General features: G+C 36.7%; 1 protein-coding gene across 1 annotated transcript; it reads right to left on the bottom strand.

The window, feature by feature from the left end:
- Positions 1 to 1,337: 1,337 nt before the first annotated feature.
- LOC113294751 lies at positions 1,338 to 4,085 on the bottom strand. Its single transcript, XM_026543128.1, has 4 exons — positions 3,974 to 4,085; positions 3,120 to 3,817; positions 1,786 to 3,031; positions 1,338 to 1,699 (listed from the first exon to the last, which is right to left on the bottom strand). Exons 1-4 carry the CDS (start codon positions 4,083 to 4,085, stop codon positions 1,338 to 1,340), a joined length of 2,418 nt encoding a protein of 805 aa, XP_026398913.1.
- Positions 4,086 to 16,742: the final 12,657 nt, after the last annotated feature.

Below are 16,742 nucleotides of genomic sequence, written 5' to 3'. Positions count from 1 at the left end.
GTAATAGGCAGATTGAGTTTATAGGCTACCTTCCCAATTTTTGCAGTGACTTGATATGGACCAAAGAATTTGGCTGACAGCTTCAAACTTCTTCTCAGATGCACAGATGTTTGCATGTAAGGTTGTAATCGCAAGTATACCCAGTCTCCAACCTGAAATTCTCTCTCAGTTCTCCTCTTGTCAGCCTGTTGTTTGATTCTGTGCTGAGCCTCCTCAAGTGTAGATTTGAGAAGGATACCCATAGCTTGTCTTTTCTGTAAGTAATCCTCCACAGCAGCATTGGCAGATTTTTGGTGAGAGAATAACCCAAATTGTTGTGGGTTGTAACCATAAAGAGCTTGAAATGGTGTTGTCTTGAGGCTTGTATGATAAGTAGTGTTAAACCACCATTCAGATAAGGATAACCAGCTAACCCATTTAGATGGTCTGTAACTAGTCATGCATCTTAAATATGATTCTAAACAAGCATTTACTCTTTCAGTCTATCCATCTGTTTGTGGATGGTAAACAGAACTCATGTGCTAGCTGTTCCCGTTTTTGTAAATAATTCTTGCCAGAAATTTCTAAGGAAAATGCTGTCTCTATCTGATACTATTGTAGCAGGCAAACCATGTAGTTTAAAAATGTTGTCTAGAAATACCTTGGCCACAGAAGCAGCTGTGAATGAATGGCTAAGTGGAAGGTAGTGGTTGTATTTAGTGAACCTATCCACCACCACCATAATGACCTCTCTGCCTTCATATTTGGGAAGTCCTGTAATGAAATCCATGGATATGTGCTTCCATGCTTGGTCAGGAATGGGTAATGGTTGTAGAAATCCTCCAGGGGATGTGTGTGAGACCTTGTGCTGCTGACAAATGTCACACTCCTTGATGTACTGAATTAAGTCTTTCTTCATTCCCACCCAGTAAAAATACTCTTTTGTTCTTTGGTAGCTGGATTGAGTGCCAGAATGTCCTCCCACAGATGAGGAATGGACTACAGCCAATACTTGTTTCCTTAACCCTTTGAGCCAACATATACTCTGTTATTGTATCTCAAAATTCCTTGAAGAAAAGTGTATGGAGGTTTGCTGGAAGAAGAAAGTGTGAGTTGTGGAATGATTTCAGCAGCCAAAGTATCTGAATTGTAACTAGCTTGCACTTCTCCAAACCAAGCAGGCTGTAGTTGAGAAATGAGTTGACATTGTGGTGATGAAGCTTGAGGTACCCTTGACAAAGCATCAACCACTTTATTCTCAATTCCCTTTTTGTAAACCACAGCATAATCATAACCCAACAATTTTGAGAGCCATTTTTGTTGCACCATGGTGTGAATTCTTTGCTCCAAAAAATATTTCAGACTTTGATGGTCTGTGTAAATAGTAAAATGATTTTCCAGCAATATGGCCTCCATTTAGTAACTGCCATCACAATGGCAAGTAATTCCTTCTCATAGGTGGACATAGGAAGAAATATTGTTCCCATGACTTTGCTAAAATAAGCAATTGGCCTTTTATTCTGCATAAGAACTGCTCCCACACCTGTATCACAAGCATCCGTCTCAATTTCAAATGGAAGTGTGAAATCAGGGAGCACTAGCACTGGAGTGGTGGTGACAGCTTGTTTGAGGGCTTCAAAAGCATTATGTGCAGCATCATTCCACTTGAAGCTCTCCTTCTTAAGTAATTCTGTTAATTGCTTACAAATGATACCATAGCCTTTGACAAATATCTATAGTAGCCTGTAATGCCCAGAAATCCCCTCAGCTCCTTCAAGGTAGTTGGTACTGGCCAATTGAGCATACAAGAGATTTTTTTAGGATCAGCTGTGACTCCTTCACCACTGATGATATGACCCAGATACTCGATTTTTGGTTGACCAAAAGTGCATTTACTGAGCTTGGCATATAATGTTTGTTCTTGTAAAGTTTTAAGAGTGATCTCTATATGTCTCAAATGGGAAGTCATATCTGGGCTGTATACCAATATGTCATCGAAAAACACTAAGATAAACTTCCTCAAGTACGGCTGAAAAACATCATTTATTAATGCTTGGAAGGAGGCTGGAGCATTGGTTAATCCGAATGGCATCACCATAAACTCATAATGCCCGTGATGAGTCTTAAAGGACGTCTTGTATGTGTCTGCAGGAAACACACGAATCTGATGATACCCTACGCGTAAATCTATCTTGGAGAACACCTTTGCACCACGCAGCTCATCCAATAACTCCTCTATAATGGGAATAGGGTATTTGTCTTTAATAGTAGCTTCATTTAACTTTTTGTAGTCGACACAAAATCGCCAGCTGCCATCTTTCTTTTTAACAAGTAATATTGGAGAAGAGAAAGGGATTATACTAGGTTGTATCACACCAGTTTTGAGCATTTCCTGCACCAGTTGTTCTACTACTTCCTTCTGAATATAAGGAATACGATAAGGCCTTTGGTTTGGAGGTGTAGTGAGTGGTTTTAATGGAATATGATGATCATGAGCGCTAGATGGGGGAAGAGTGTTGGGTTCTTGAAAAACAGTTTCATATTTTTGTAATAAGGGTAAAATGGGGGTAGGTGTCACAGTTTGTTCTTCACATGCAGTAATAGCAAATAACCTACCAACCATTCCATGTTTATTCTGTCTAACCCATTTACGCAAAGCCTTACCAGTCATCATAGAAATCTGAGTTGTGGGACTGTTACCTTGAAGTTTGATGGGCTTCCCCTCCAGAGAGAAATCTACAGTCAATTTATTGAAGTCAAAAACCATTGGACTCATGCCTTTCATCCAATCCACTCCAAGCACCATGTCACAACACCCCAAGGTTAAGAGACGCATCTCAAATTGGAATTGGTGTCCCTGCATTTGCCACTGAAAAGATGGACACTTAGCATCACTAACCATTTTATTACCATTTGCTACTGCTACTAACAATGAGGCTGTAGGAACAAGATTCCCTCCACATCTAGCAGCTGCAGCTGGGCCGAGAAAACTATGAGTGCTGCCACTGTCTATCAAGATTGTCAGTGGCTGCTTCTTAGAAGCTCCCTCTATCTGAATGGTGTTGTGGGAGACATTGCCATCTAGAGCATGAACTAATCTCGACTTCTTCTTCTAGAGTAGGAGACAATGGAGTTTCAACAGGTGATTCTTCACCATATAGTGTCGACTCTTCATCATCATCAGCCAACATATAAATTCGTTGCTTAAGACACTTATGGCCAGCCTGAAAAACTTCATTGCAGTTATAGCAAAGACCCTTTTCTCGTCTTTTGCGCATCTCTGCATATGACAACTTCTTAATAGGTGGTGTAAAACTGACAGCAGGTGATGAAAAATTTCGGGAGTGGTTGGTGGGGCTTGTAACTGGTGAAGTAGGTTGTCTTTGAGAATAATTGGTTGGAACAGATAATGGTGGGGGTCTGTAATGGAATTTTTTTTTTCTGGCCGCATTCTCAAGGAGTGCCTCTTGCATTCTAGCCAAGTATACTGCATTAGAAAGTGATTTTGGTGAAAACATCTGAACGTGCAACTGGAGTTCATCCTTTAAGCCACTGATGAAACTCGAAGTAAAATATGCTTCAGTGAGGTAAGGATTTTTCGCTAACATTAATGCTTTCAAATCCTCAAAGACCTCCTGATAATCTAGGACTGATCCAAGTTTACTGAGTTTGTTAAATTCCCCTACAACATCATCATGACCAAGCTCTTGAAAACGTAAACAAATATCCCTAACAAAATCATCCCATGTTATTAATGGTTTACCAATTTGATAATCTTGAAACCATATGTCAACTTTTCCTTCTAGATACATGGAAGCTATATTAACCATTTGTGGATCTGACATATTATGAAGAAGAAAAAAATTTCTACACTTACGAATCCAAGATCGGGGGTTGGTACCATCAAATTTTGGGAATTCTATCTTAGGTCTTGGTTGAAGAAATTGATTTTGCTCATGAGTATATTGATAGTGAGGTTGTATGATATTTTAACCTGAATTAAATGGGTTTCCGTTGGGTGGAGGACCCAAAACTCCATCAGAAGAACCAGCCTGTGTGTCTCGATTTAAGTTCCTCTTGTCTGAAACTTCAATATAACGGTCCATTTGAACATTGAAAGAAGCATTAATCACACTCATGAAATCAACAGTAGGCGACGTTGAGCGTCTTTAATCTCTGCAACCGATTTCATAACAGCATCATATTTGACTGAAGAATCACTTTGAGATTTAGTGAGTTCATCCATCTTCTTATTTGAATCAGCCTGAGCTCTAGCAAGCTCATCGATCTTCTTAGTAAGTTCCTCAACAGCTGCTTTATTATCCATAACAGGTCCCGATGAAGATGATGCTCCTGATACCAATTTGTAGTGTTCTCTACTACAAAGGAAGGTGAATTAAGGGATTTTGAGTGATTGAGAAGGGTTTTAGAAGAGATCTGAGGGAACAACAACAAGAACAGAGAGCTCAAAGAGAGAGAGCAGATATTTAGTAAAAGATAATTTTAGATTAATAATTCATTGGTCGAATCCAATGACCAACCGAATACAATATAAGGCCATTGGCCAAGATAGCTACTGGGTAACACCTTAGCTAGGATAAGGGGACAGACTCACAAGTTGGGTTATAGTTTATCAGCCCAATACATTTCACATAGATACCAGGCCAATACAATTAACATAGTGGGATTACACTGACTAGGTCTATGACATAATGACAACTCTTCATGTAAAAAAACCTTTCCAGCAGCTGACGGTCTTAGGAAAAAGGATTGTACTCCTTCTAATTTAACTCGCATGAGAACAGTCAAGAAAAAATCCTTTAACTGCTATTATTGCGGAAATAAAGGACATCTTGAACGAAGATGTCATTTTCGACTGAGGAATGAGAAACTTCACAACATTCTTGCATGGATGTCTAAAGAAGTAATTAAACTTGTCTCTCGTATTTCTGAAGTAAAAGGCAGTGTTTGCAATCAAGAGAAATATTGTGATGAGTCATTTCTAGATAATGATTTTGAGACAAAAAATGCCTACAATTGTAGAAAGAAGAATGTCAGGTGGACAACTGACTCTTTAAATTACTCTGAGAAGAGAAAAAAGGCATAGGAGAAAGAGAGAAAAGCCAAATTCCTTATCTCCTTCTAAAGAAGACAGTGAACCCGAGATGTCTGCTCCAGATTTCATTCATATCAATAATCGAGTCTCGGAGCTCAAGATCAGCATAAACAGACTCAAACGGAGTATCAAAAAGGCAAGGAAAGCAGCAGGATCAGGTATTCATTGTTCCCCTCCAGTTAAATCTCTTTCAACTAGTCCTAGTGATTTTTATGAAAATCTTCAAGAAGGAAAGAGAAAGGAAGTCAATAATCTTGATGAGCAAAAAGCTCATCAAAATACAACATGACTGCTCAATGTAGCATCCTTCTTGTAATATGGGAGGATGCTCATAATTCTCAAGAAGCCTTTGTGTCTTGAGAAAGTAGTTGTTGTTATATTTCATTTTTATTTACGAAACAATGATCATAAAATTGTTGAGCCTTGCTCCAGTACTTTACATGATGTAATGTTTCTGATCGTTCACTCTTGAGAATAATTCCTTGTTGTTCACCTTGATTTTCAACAATTCTCTTATGCTCCTTTGAACTAAGGTTGTCATCCTTTGTTTAGAATGATTCTTGAGTTTTTTCAAGATTTCTTCTAAATTTTGCTCCATTATTCCTTTGGTCTCGTACCAAGGTTGTAACCATAAGTCCACGTACACCTGGCCCACACGGAACGTGTATGAGTATCCCTAGGGTTTCCTATGAAACACTCGTGTATATATATATATGTATCATGCTCCATTTTGGTACATACACGTTCCATAACGTCAAAAGGTTCACCTGATTTATGTGTGCACAATGGATGGATGCAACAAGGAAGACAATATTGAGAAGGGCAAGACTATCGAGTTTCACGAGAACCTGCTATCATGTTGTTGATAATGAAAACAAATTACCAGTTTAGATGTCGTAACAACTGGTAAAAAATCTTCTTCGAGATTTTGAGGTCGTACGTGAACAACTTGGAATTGCAACAAGGAATCTTGAATTTCTGAAAAACGAACTGAAGAAAGCAACTGATGAGCTCGTCCATGTTCAATCTCTGGTTGTTGGCTATGTTTAATGTTCTTCAAATCTTGTTCTCTAAGAGTTACTTTGATTTTGTCTAGGAAATCTTCTTATGAGAATTTTATTCTTGTGTTTTTAAGAAGAATAACTAGAGTTTGGAATAGCCATTATTGTGATTACACATAGCTATGTCCAACAATTTTCATCTTCAATGTTTTTAGATTTATTTATTTAAATTCTAAAGTTTATTTGGAAGATGATTTTGCAGTATTAATCTTTAGGGATAATTGGTGTTTGATACTCAGGTTGTGACCAACACTAGGCTTTGGTCTAACATTTGTCCAATGTTAGTGCTTGGTACCTGGACTGGATGTTGACTCTCGTTGATTGTTTATGACCATACTTTAATCAATTTTATAAAATAAAAATATTTTAAATTACTGAGGTTACAAGTATACCCTTGAAGAGGGCCTAGTATCTGACGGTTATAAAGAAAGAAGCCTACGGTCATGATTCTCCATTCTCTTGTCTCTTAATTATATACGTCAACTGGATAAAACGAAAAAAAAAGGTCTTTCTAACCTTTACACAAACACTTGATGTTCGAGATTTTGACAATGGAGATGCAAGTGTACTATTTCTAAGCTTTCCAAATCTCCTTCATTACAAGACATTCAGTATACCCATTGCTGTAAAACTAGACAGACTTACACATCTCTTCACTTTGATCTCTAAAAGTCATCGGAATAGCTCCCATCTTCAACAACAGCAGCCCACCTTTCTTCCTTGTTCTTGCTCAAATTCCATTCCCAACACTAACCCATTTCTTGACTGAAAAACAGCCTCACACTCACTAGTTCTGTCAAATTACCCACGAAGTAGAAAACGACATCATCGGTTATACAATCTCACTGATTTTTGGTAGTTCAAACCCTCTCCAAAACCATCACAAATCAATCCAAAAGAAAATTCGATGAACAAGAAAACAACAAATTCAATAATCCTCTCAAATCAGGGACACAAATTTTAGCAAATTCAAGAAAAAACCAGCACCAAATTCTTAACCTAGTGGTGGTATATCTTCATCTTCATCCGGAGATTGGCAAATTTCATTCTGAAATATTGTAATACTGGAATTCATTAGCTTAATTTTAGATCTGTTACACTTAAAAGAATCTGAAATCAAAGAGAGAGAATGTTATAAATCATCAAACATCCCCATCGCTTCTCCAAATCGTCTCTTGCGTAAAACCCATCAACAGATTCATGTTCTTCGTCGTATGTTCACGCATAAAACCCATCAACAGATTCAATTTCAGCAAAAAAAAAAAATCAAAACCAGTATTGGTTCAGTTGCGTGTTGATATTACCCCAGTATTGATTCCACTTTATATAAGATTTATTAGGGTTTTGAAGGAAGGGAAGATGGGTTGGTAAGAAAAATAAACAAACAAAGAAAACCAAATCATGATTGTGCAGGAGATTGCAGTGGTAGCTAGTGCCCGAAAGATAGAGAATGGAGACAGGTCAAGTGGTGGCGGCGGTGAAGGTTTGGAAAAGGAAGAGAAAAAGATTTTCGTTATTTACAATGAGAATTTTGTAAATATTAATAAAACTGAAGGGTATGAAAGTAAATTCATTAGTAATTATATTTTATATAATTTTTTTAATAATTATTAAACAGAAATTTAGACCTAACCTAGTCAATGCAGGTCAACGTCCAGTCCAGGTACCAAGCCCTAACGTCGGACAAATGTTAGAGCAAAGCCTAATGTTGGTCAAAACTAAAGTACCAAACACCAATTATCCCTAATATTTATGGTTTTATATATTGCAATTTGTTATGGGATATGTGTGTTTGCGTCCGTGAACTATGATTGTCCTATACGAGGTCAAAAGTTAAGTCTTTCATATGTCGATATGCAAGTATTGATAAAATATTGAATGAACTTTTGACAAACAAATGTTAAACCTTTTATGTCATTATGCAAATATTGATGGAAGAATGAGCTTTCGTTTACAAAGATTAATTCTATTATATGTCATTGTGCAAATAGTGATGAAAGATAGAATGAATCTTTGTTTATTCCGCAGTATTGATCTTCCCTGATCCATATTTTATGTATATACTGTGCGGCTCCGTAAGTTCTCTTATGTTGAGCATTTCCAATTAAATTAATCATGGGTTCTCTTGTGGTTAATTTAATTGAGTATTCTGGATACAGTTCGTGTTTCATGTGATTTGTTATGTCCAAAGAAATCCTTAATTTCTTGTGAAAGTAAGGGTCGCTCTTGTTGTTCTCTCGGGAATGACATTTTATGGGGGAGAGTTCTTAATTGAACTTGTGCTTAATTGCCAAATCTTTGTAGGGAATGTGGCTGTGGAATATTATAGGGGTTATCTTGTATCTTTATAAACTCCTTGATGAATGCATTTAGTTTCGACTATATGATTGCATCTAAAAAGTTGATATGTGCTTTCTTTTAGTCATGAAGTGTCTCTATGGAAATTCATTAGGATCCCACTAGTTTTCGTACCTTTGCCAATTTTATTGACAAAAAGGTGGAGAATTGATGTGTAGTTCACGCTACAAATACATATGGTTTTCGGGTCATTATGTAAGGGGGAGTGGTTTTCATGTGAGATGAAGTATTGACTAAGGGGGAGTGATACATATCACCATAGTATTGTTGTCAAAGTTGTGATACAATTGAACTTTTATGATGTGTAATAATACTATGACACTGTGTAACAATGATGTAGAGCTTTTGTTTTCTCATTGTTATGGCTACGGATCTTCAACAACGACGATGTTGTATTTGAATATCTTTGGAATCATTGGAGTACTTGGAAGAGACGAAGATTTCGAGTAATGTTGAAGAACCAAGGAGATCATGCATGTGGAAGAGAAGCTGCAAAGTTTATTTATTTTGTATTCCAAATGTATTGATAGTTTTGTCACTAAAATTGACAAAGGGGGAGATTATTAGAGCAATGCTCGGTCGAACTCGCAAGCGTTGCTATCTCAAGCTTGTTTGTCAAGTTTAGTTGCCAAAACTATAAGTCTTGATTTCTAGTCTACTTATAGCTAAGTCTCGGACTTGGATAGAAAGTGTAGTTGAGCTTTAGACTCCACGGTTTTCATCATGCAAAGACGAAGAACTACTCAAGGAACTGGTGGAACTTCATCGACTAAAAGGTATGTGGAGACTTGAACTTATCTATCACTCAAAACTCTATCTACTATATCTCCTATCTTGAGACAAAAATCGTATTGCTATATAGACTTCGATTATACACATTTGCTATTTCGAGCCGAGTTTATCTCGCTTATCTATTTCTCGAAATATGTGTTAATAAGCTTTCGCTTTGGCCAAGTTCATCTTTACAAGTGACGAAAGTCATGTTGATTGTTTCAATCTCTTGAAAATTTCTTTGATGAAAATTAGTGTGTGAATAACCGCTATATAACATCCTCTAAGAATGTTTCTACGATTGAAATAAAGAGTTTAGAAAATTTAACCATCCTTGGATATAAGCATATAGCGTGTTCGCACATTAGTGTATAAGTCCAAAACCGGGAACCAAATGTATGCATACTTGTGTGTACTAAATGGTTGATGAAGATTGGGTAAGTATGCGTACCCGTACGCCTATTGGCGGAAGTTCACGACCGTGAATTTCTGCTGAGTTTGGAAATCAAAACCAACTCAATCCGGTTACCTAAATATACGTACATGTACGCATACTAGCGGAAAGTTCATGTCCGTGAATTTCAGTTGAGTTTGAAAACCAAAACAAATTCAAATCCGGTTACTTAAGTTCGCATACCCGTACGCATACTTAAGTGTGTTACTTTCTAAAATTGGTTTATTCATGAACTAAAACATTTATATAATAAGGAATGCAATTTGCAAACCGTGGCTATAATGTTCATGAATCAATTCGAGTGAATCAAAACCAATTTTGCTTGGATTGTGTCTTGTATACTTCTATAAGATCTAAGCAATTGAACAACTCTCGAACTAGTTCATTTGAGTCATTTGGACTAGTTATGGTGAAGATGAATAAGGTTGATATGAAAGTGCTCATATGGCTAACCATTTGGTTAACTACTGTTGAACCAACTAGGTGTACACGTTTAGGTACGGTTACACAAACCTAAATGAACGTGCATTTCATTTGTGTATAACAAGCTAAGTTTCGATCTAACGGTTAAAAGATATTAGCTTGAATCTAATCAGGTTTTCATCTAACGGTGAATATTGAATGGTTTGTTACCAAGGTAGCATTAATTGCAAACCCTGATTTGAAGACCATATAAAGGAGAACTCTAGCAATTGGGAAACCTAATCCCCATACCTCATGTGTGATACTAGTTGTATAAGCTAGAGTCGATTCTCCTTTAACCTTAGGTTTCCACCGAGACCTTGTAGGTTAACAACCTGAAGACTTCATTTGGATTGTGAATCCCGACCCAACTTTTTGCTTTGTAGTTGCGTGATCTGATCTTGTTGTTTCTATCGTATTGAGTACAGTTGTAAAATTGGCTCGAGATTAATTTCTCCGATAGGAAAGATAGAAAAGTAGTCACAAACATCTTCGTCTCATCGTTTGTGATTCCACAATATCTTGTTTCGCTAGTCGATTAAGATTATTGTGAGATGGTTGATATTTCTAAGTTGTTCTTCAGGAATATAAGTCCGGTATATCAATTGGTTCCTGTCCACCTTGATTTATCAAAAGACGGAACAAAACTCGTAGGTATTTCTATGGGAGACAGATTTATCTATTCCTGTAGACTTTTCTGTGTGATACAGATTTGTTTATTAAAGTCTTCGACTTTGGGTCGTAGCAACTCTCAGTTGTAGGTGAGATCAGCTAAGGTAATCAAGTGCGTAGTATCCTGCTGGGATCAGAGACGTAAGGAGCGCAGCTGTACCTTGGATCAGTGTGAGATTGATCGGGGTTCAACTACAGTCCAGACCGAAGTTAGTTTGTAGTAGGCTAGTGTCTATAGCGGCTTAATACAATGTGTGTTCAATCTGGACTAGGTCTCTGGGTTTTTCTGCAATTGCGGTTTCCTCGTTAACAAAACTTATGGTGTCTGTGTTATTTCTTTTCCGCATTATATTTTGTTATATAATTGAAATATCACACGTTATGCATTAATCGATCAATTGGTAAATCCAACATTTGGTTGTTGATTGAAATTGATTGATCCTTGAACATTGGTCTTTGGTACCATTCAAGTGATTTCTCTTGTATTCAATTAGACTCGCAGATTTCTATTTGCTTGAGTTAGTATTAAATCGAGAAATTGAGATATAACTTCTTGATATACTTTTCTTAAGATTGAGTCTGACTGTCTAGTTGAGTCTCTTGAAAGTATATTGGAGTTAGTCCATACAGATTGCTAAGCGAAATATTGGGTGAGGTTGTTAGACCCTCACTTTTTCAAATTCTTTATCATCTCCAAGCTACTTATCAATAACTGGAATATGAACATTCGGTTCATGAATGAAGGAGTTAGTTCCTGCAAACCTGGTAGGTTGTTGATTGATAAGCGCTTCTTCTAAGAAGATTTTCAAACCTTTTCTGATTGGAATAATCCGATCTCGGTTTTGATTATTCCTTTTCCTCTTGAGAGACGAGACAAAAGGAAGGGACATCTTGTTCTCCTTTTTTGTTGGATCAGTATCAACAACCATTGGAGCATAGGTTTCAAGAGAAGATGTTGTTTAGAGACTCCATGTTTCGTGAGAATAAAATGTATTTGTGAAACACAAATATATGGCTCAACAGGAAAAACTTCTTGTGAAAGAGATATGAGTCTTGAAGTAGAAGACATTTATCATGCAGGATTTCAGAACTTATAAAAGTTCATGCACTGGAACATACAAAACTTAAAATGGAATGAAAATGTCATTTTTTTCCTTTTAAGTTTAGCAGATCATAATTTTCTATACCATTACTTAAGACATAGATAAGGATGGAAAGATAAAGATGGAGATCCAAGTAATAATATTCAGTTTTGATCCAAAGACCCGATGTGCATAGTTCTTATCTCTTTCAAAGGCGCATGAGATAAGATGCACATTTCAACACAATTAGATTGTGTTGAGGTGAGAATTAGATTGCTCACCACTAGATTCCTGCACGGAATTGACAATATCCTTTAATACGGAACGTTTAGCCTGGACTTTTCTCTTTGTTTGAGATTTTTCCTTATACTTAGAATCAATCAATATCTTAGAAAAAGAAGAGTTAACTTTGTATTCCTCAGGACTGGACTTTTGAACAAGTTTAAGTTCATTCGCCAACCGACTATCCCTCCGTTGCATTTTGTTGACATACCTTAGTTTATGTTTGTATTTAAAATATTGTATGAGTCTGTGACCTTTACTGGTACAATAAGGACATGTCAGATTGGAGATTGTTTCAGGAACAAATTTGGCGTCTAAACACATGGTACCTGAAACATTATCAGAATTCTCATTAGTATACGAAAAACCCTTAACATTTTCCAATGATTTTGATGAAGAATCATCAATTAAACTATCAAGATTGATACGAGTATTGCTACAATTATCCAAATTGACAATTTCACCCAAAAGTGCCACACTTGAATTTTCTTCCTCTTCGGAATCATAATGATCATAGGTCTCATCAAGTGTTCCAGCCAAACTCTTGTTGCCAGTGTACTTTCTTCAATTTGGACACTCATTGGCAAAGTGACCGAATCCTTTACACTTGAAGCACTGTGGCATATCCTCATCGTCAGTATCGTTGGAATCTATGTTTTTAGCAGAAGTACGATTATATGGTGTAGCTGATGTTGGAGGCTTTTCTATGGAAAACCATTTATTTCTCTTCCTAAGAAGCTCTCTAAACTATCTTGTGATCAGTGAAACTGAGTTATCAAGATCTTCATCTGAAAAATCAGGATCGACAAGATAATCTCTAGATTTGTCAACACTTTCACTTTTTAGGGTTCTGGTGTTTTTTGTACCTTGAACGCGATATCCTTTCCGGCTTTGGATTGCAGTTCATGATCAAAGATCTTCATCTTTCCAACAAGAGTATTTCGGGAAAGAGTTTCAAGGTTATTCCCTTCCATGGTGGCATGTTTCTTAGATTCATATCTAGCTGGTAAAGATCGGAGAATGTTCATCACCATGTCCTTTCGTGAGATAGTCTTCCCTAATAAAAAAACAAGCATTAACAATACTAGACACCTTTTGATTAAATTCTTCAAACGAATCTTCATCAGACATACGAAGGTTTTCCCCGTCAGAAATTAGGTTTTGAAGCCTAGCATCTTTCTCTAAGGTATCTCCTTCAAATACGGTTTCTAAGATATCACAAGCATCTTTAGACTTAGTGCACGAGCTCACATGGTGCTGAAGATCTGGGATTATAGGATAATAACGTTCAATCCGTCATAATAATACTTTATAACACTTATCTCGGATTCAATATATTCTCCTAATGGCTTCGCAACACTATTTCCATCTCTAACAACTGTTGGTGCTTCGTATCCAATAACTACAAGTTTCCATGTCTCAAAGTCACGGTCTTGTAAAAAGGAACGCACAACCATTTTCCACCATAGGTAATTTGAACCATCAAATGCTGGCGGTACGTTTATCGAGAATTCACTCCTGTCCATATGGTCAGACTACATCAGGCACAGACTTATTAGGTCTTAACATGTTTTCCTGCTCTGATACCAATTGAAAACACTGGGGGTACCAAAATACACCACCAACTTTTTCGTAAGAAATCTTTATGGACAAACTCAACACAACTCTGAGAGTTAAAATTCAATCAAGGAAAGTGTCTAGAGTTATATCTCCATCTATCTTGCGATTAGAAAATTTACAGAATTGAATCCGTGAACCTAATCACAAAGACAGTTCTTGGACGGTACCAAAGACCAATGTCCAAGGATCAACCACGTCGTATCCAACAAACTAGGTCGGACGTATCTACTCTGATTAATCAACGCACAACCTGTGATATTTCAATTATAAAGATAAATAATATAATGCGAAAAAAGAAATAACACAGACACCAGAAATTTTGTTAACGGGGAAACTGCAAATGCAGAAAAACCCAGGACCTAGTCCAGATTGAACACCAAACTGTATTAAGCCGCTACAGACACTAGCGTACTACCAATTAACTTTGGTCTGGAATGTAGTTGATCCCGAACTCAGTCTCTCACTGATTCAGGTACAGTCGCGCTCATTACGCCTCTTGAATCCCAGCAGGACTCCGCACAATTGATTCCCTTAAATAACGTCACACCAACTAAGAGTTTCTTCAACTCAATTGAAGACTTTAAACCAAATCTGCCTCCCACAGATTAAGCCTATATAATTGATTTCCTGTTACGGTCGAAACGGATGATCAAATCAAACTTAGGATCAAAGGTGATGGAAATCAATAGCAATTTGACAAAATTCTAGCTATCCTAAAAATACGGATTTATGCAACCCGGAGTGCAGCCTAGATTATTATTATTCACCTCAGAGGTATAAAACTTGCGGAATCACAAAGTTGAGACGAAAAAAACTTTGTGATTTCTATATATCTATCTTGTTCAAGTGTGAAAAGGCGAGGGTACCAAATATACCTCAAGCTAAAACTTTTCCTACCTAAAAGTTCTTTCTCCGAAAGTGATTGTCTATGGACTGAGTCGAGACAATGCAACTAATCGGTTCACACTTCGTGTGATCGTTTATGGATACGATATTGAGACAATACAACAACGAAGTATGTTTACTTGATAAAAAGGTTCGGACTTAGCCAAACACAATAGGATTGCTTATCAAGTAAATAGAAATTAACGTTTGTGTAATACTTTAATTATAATAAAACAATTATAATGCGGAAAATAAAAGTAAATGACACAGAAAGATTTTGTTAACGAGGAAACTTCAAATGCAGAAAAACCCCGGGACCTTGTCCAGAATTGAATACTCTCAGGATTAAGCCGCTACACAAAATTAAACCAACTTCGTATAATTGAGACCAAGCAACTAAACCTATAGTTCACCTAGTTCCCTCTGTATTCTCACGCCTCCAACTTATGAATAAGTCACGTAGTTTGAACAATTCCTTTGGTTCGTATTCCAAACAGTAAAGGAACAACAAATCTGTTTGGTATCAACTCTATTCAACCAAGTGATGTGAGTCGGACATAGGCTCTTCTGTTTATCTTAACATAAACTCCTTCTTCGGGTTCTTAGATTTATCTTATGTTCAACTATCAAAGTAATTGTTAAGATTTTGCAATCAATACTTTTAATCACAAAGAATTATATTGATGTCGATCTACACAACTAATCAATCCAATCTACCACAAGGATAAACCGATTATAGTTGGATCATCTTATACCGAAACAAGTATTGTGCACACCAAAGATAATGAACCCCAAATCAGAAATATTCAATATCTTCTTTATCTTCAAATCTTCTTAGATCTTCAACAAACACCTGCACGCAACAGCTTGAATCTCTTGTAATCAATCACGCACAGAACGGAGTCTGTTAACAATGGATTATCACAAGATCGTCTTTAGCACTAACAACAGTCTAAATATCCATGTCGAAACTTCGATCTAGTTTGAGTGAATCTTATATCAGAAGAGAAGATTCTCAAGCATAAACAAACTAGGTGCAATCAAAGTTCAACCACCACTAGTCAATCAAATCAATCGAAAACACAAGATAAACCGCAATTATCTAGTTTCCCACCAACGGTACTCGTAGAGCTTCTCAATCCCAAAGAATACTTTAAACTGAGCGACCATAAGAGATTTCTCCTAATTAGGTGACTCTCCTCTCCGAATAGGTGGCTTCACCAGTAACAACACAACCGAGGAAGTTTGTTGTCACGAAGGATTAGTCTTCAAGTATTTATAGACAAGGAAGTTTGGACACCAAAGAATTTCCAAAACCGAAAATATTCTCAAAGATATTCAATATATTCCAAATTCGGTTTCCATAATTCCTGGAAATGCTCTGTCCAAAATAATGACCGAAATCTCGTTGGAAAATCTCAACTAGTAAATGCACATTACTAATTCTCATTTTCCTAAAATAAAATTAACAACCTTAATTAAAAGATTCTTAAGTTATTTATATTTCGATCTTGGGATTTTTTTCCTGTAGCTATTAAGGAATAACTTTGAACAATAAAAGATAAACATTATTGTACGCGTTCAAAGTATGCTGACATCCTTACTTTGTAAGTCCTGTTTCATACTTACAACCTTGAAACCGATTTGCCACACTTCAAAACAAGTTTAGAATTGGTTCATATGATTTCCAAGAATTATGTGATTGATCAAGAAACACTCAATCACAAATCATGGGTTTAACGGTTCTACCAAAATTTGTTTCGGTTTTACCTCCATGTGAGTACTGTGCATAGTCACACTAGCTTTCCAAAATTCGGTTGACTAGGTACTAGCATCGGTTCCCAACATATATATGGTATCTAACTTATATGTGTTGCAAATATCCATAGGATCGGTTCCCCTTTGCCTAAAAATATGTTGCACATGTCCATAGGATCGGTTCCCCTTTCTGCTAAAAACTTGTTGCACCTCATACAAGGATCGATTCCCCTTTGTGATGT

Source organism: Papaver somniferum, chromosome 7 (genome assembly GCF_003573695.1).
Source record: "Papaver somniferum cultivar HN1 chromosome 7, ASM357369v1, whole genome shotgun sequence".
In the NCBI taxonomy this organism is placed as follows: domain Eukaryota; kingdom Viridiplantae; phylum Streptophyta; class Magnoliopsida; order Ranunculales; family Papaveraceae; genus Papaver; species Papaver somniferum.
Note: the sequence above shows the minus strand (reverse complement) of the source record. Positions and strands in the feature narration are given on the sequence as shown.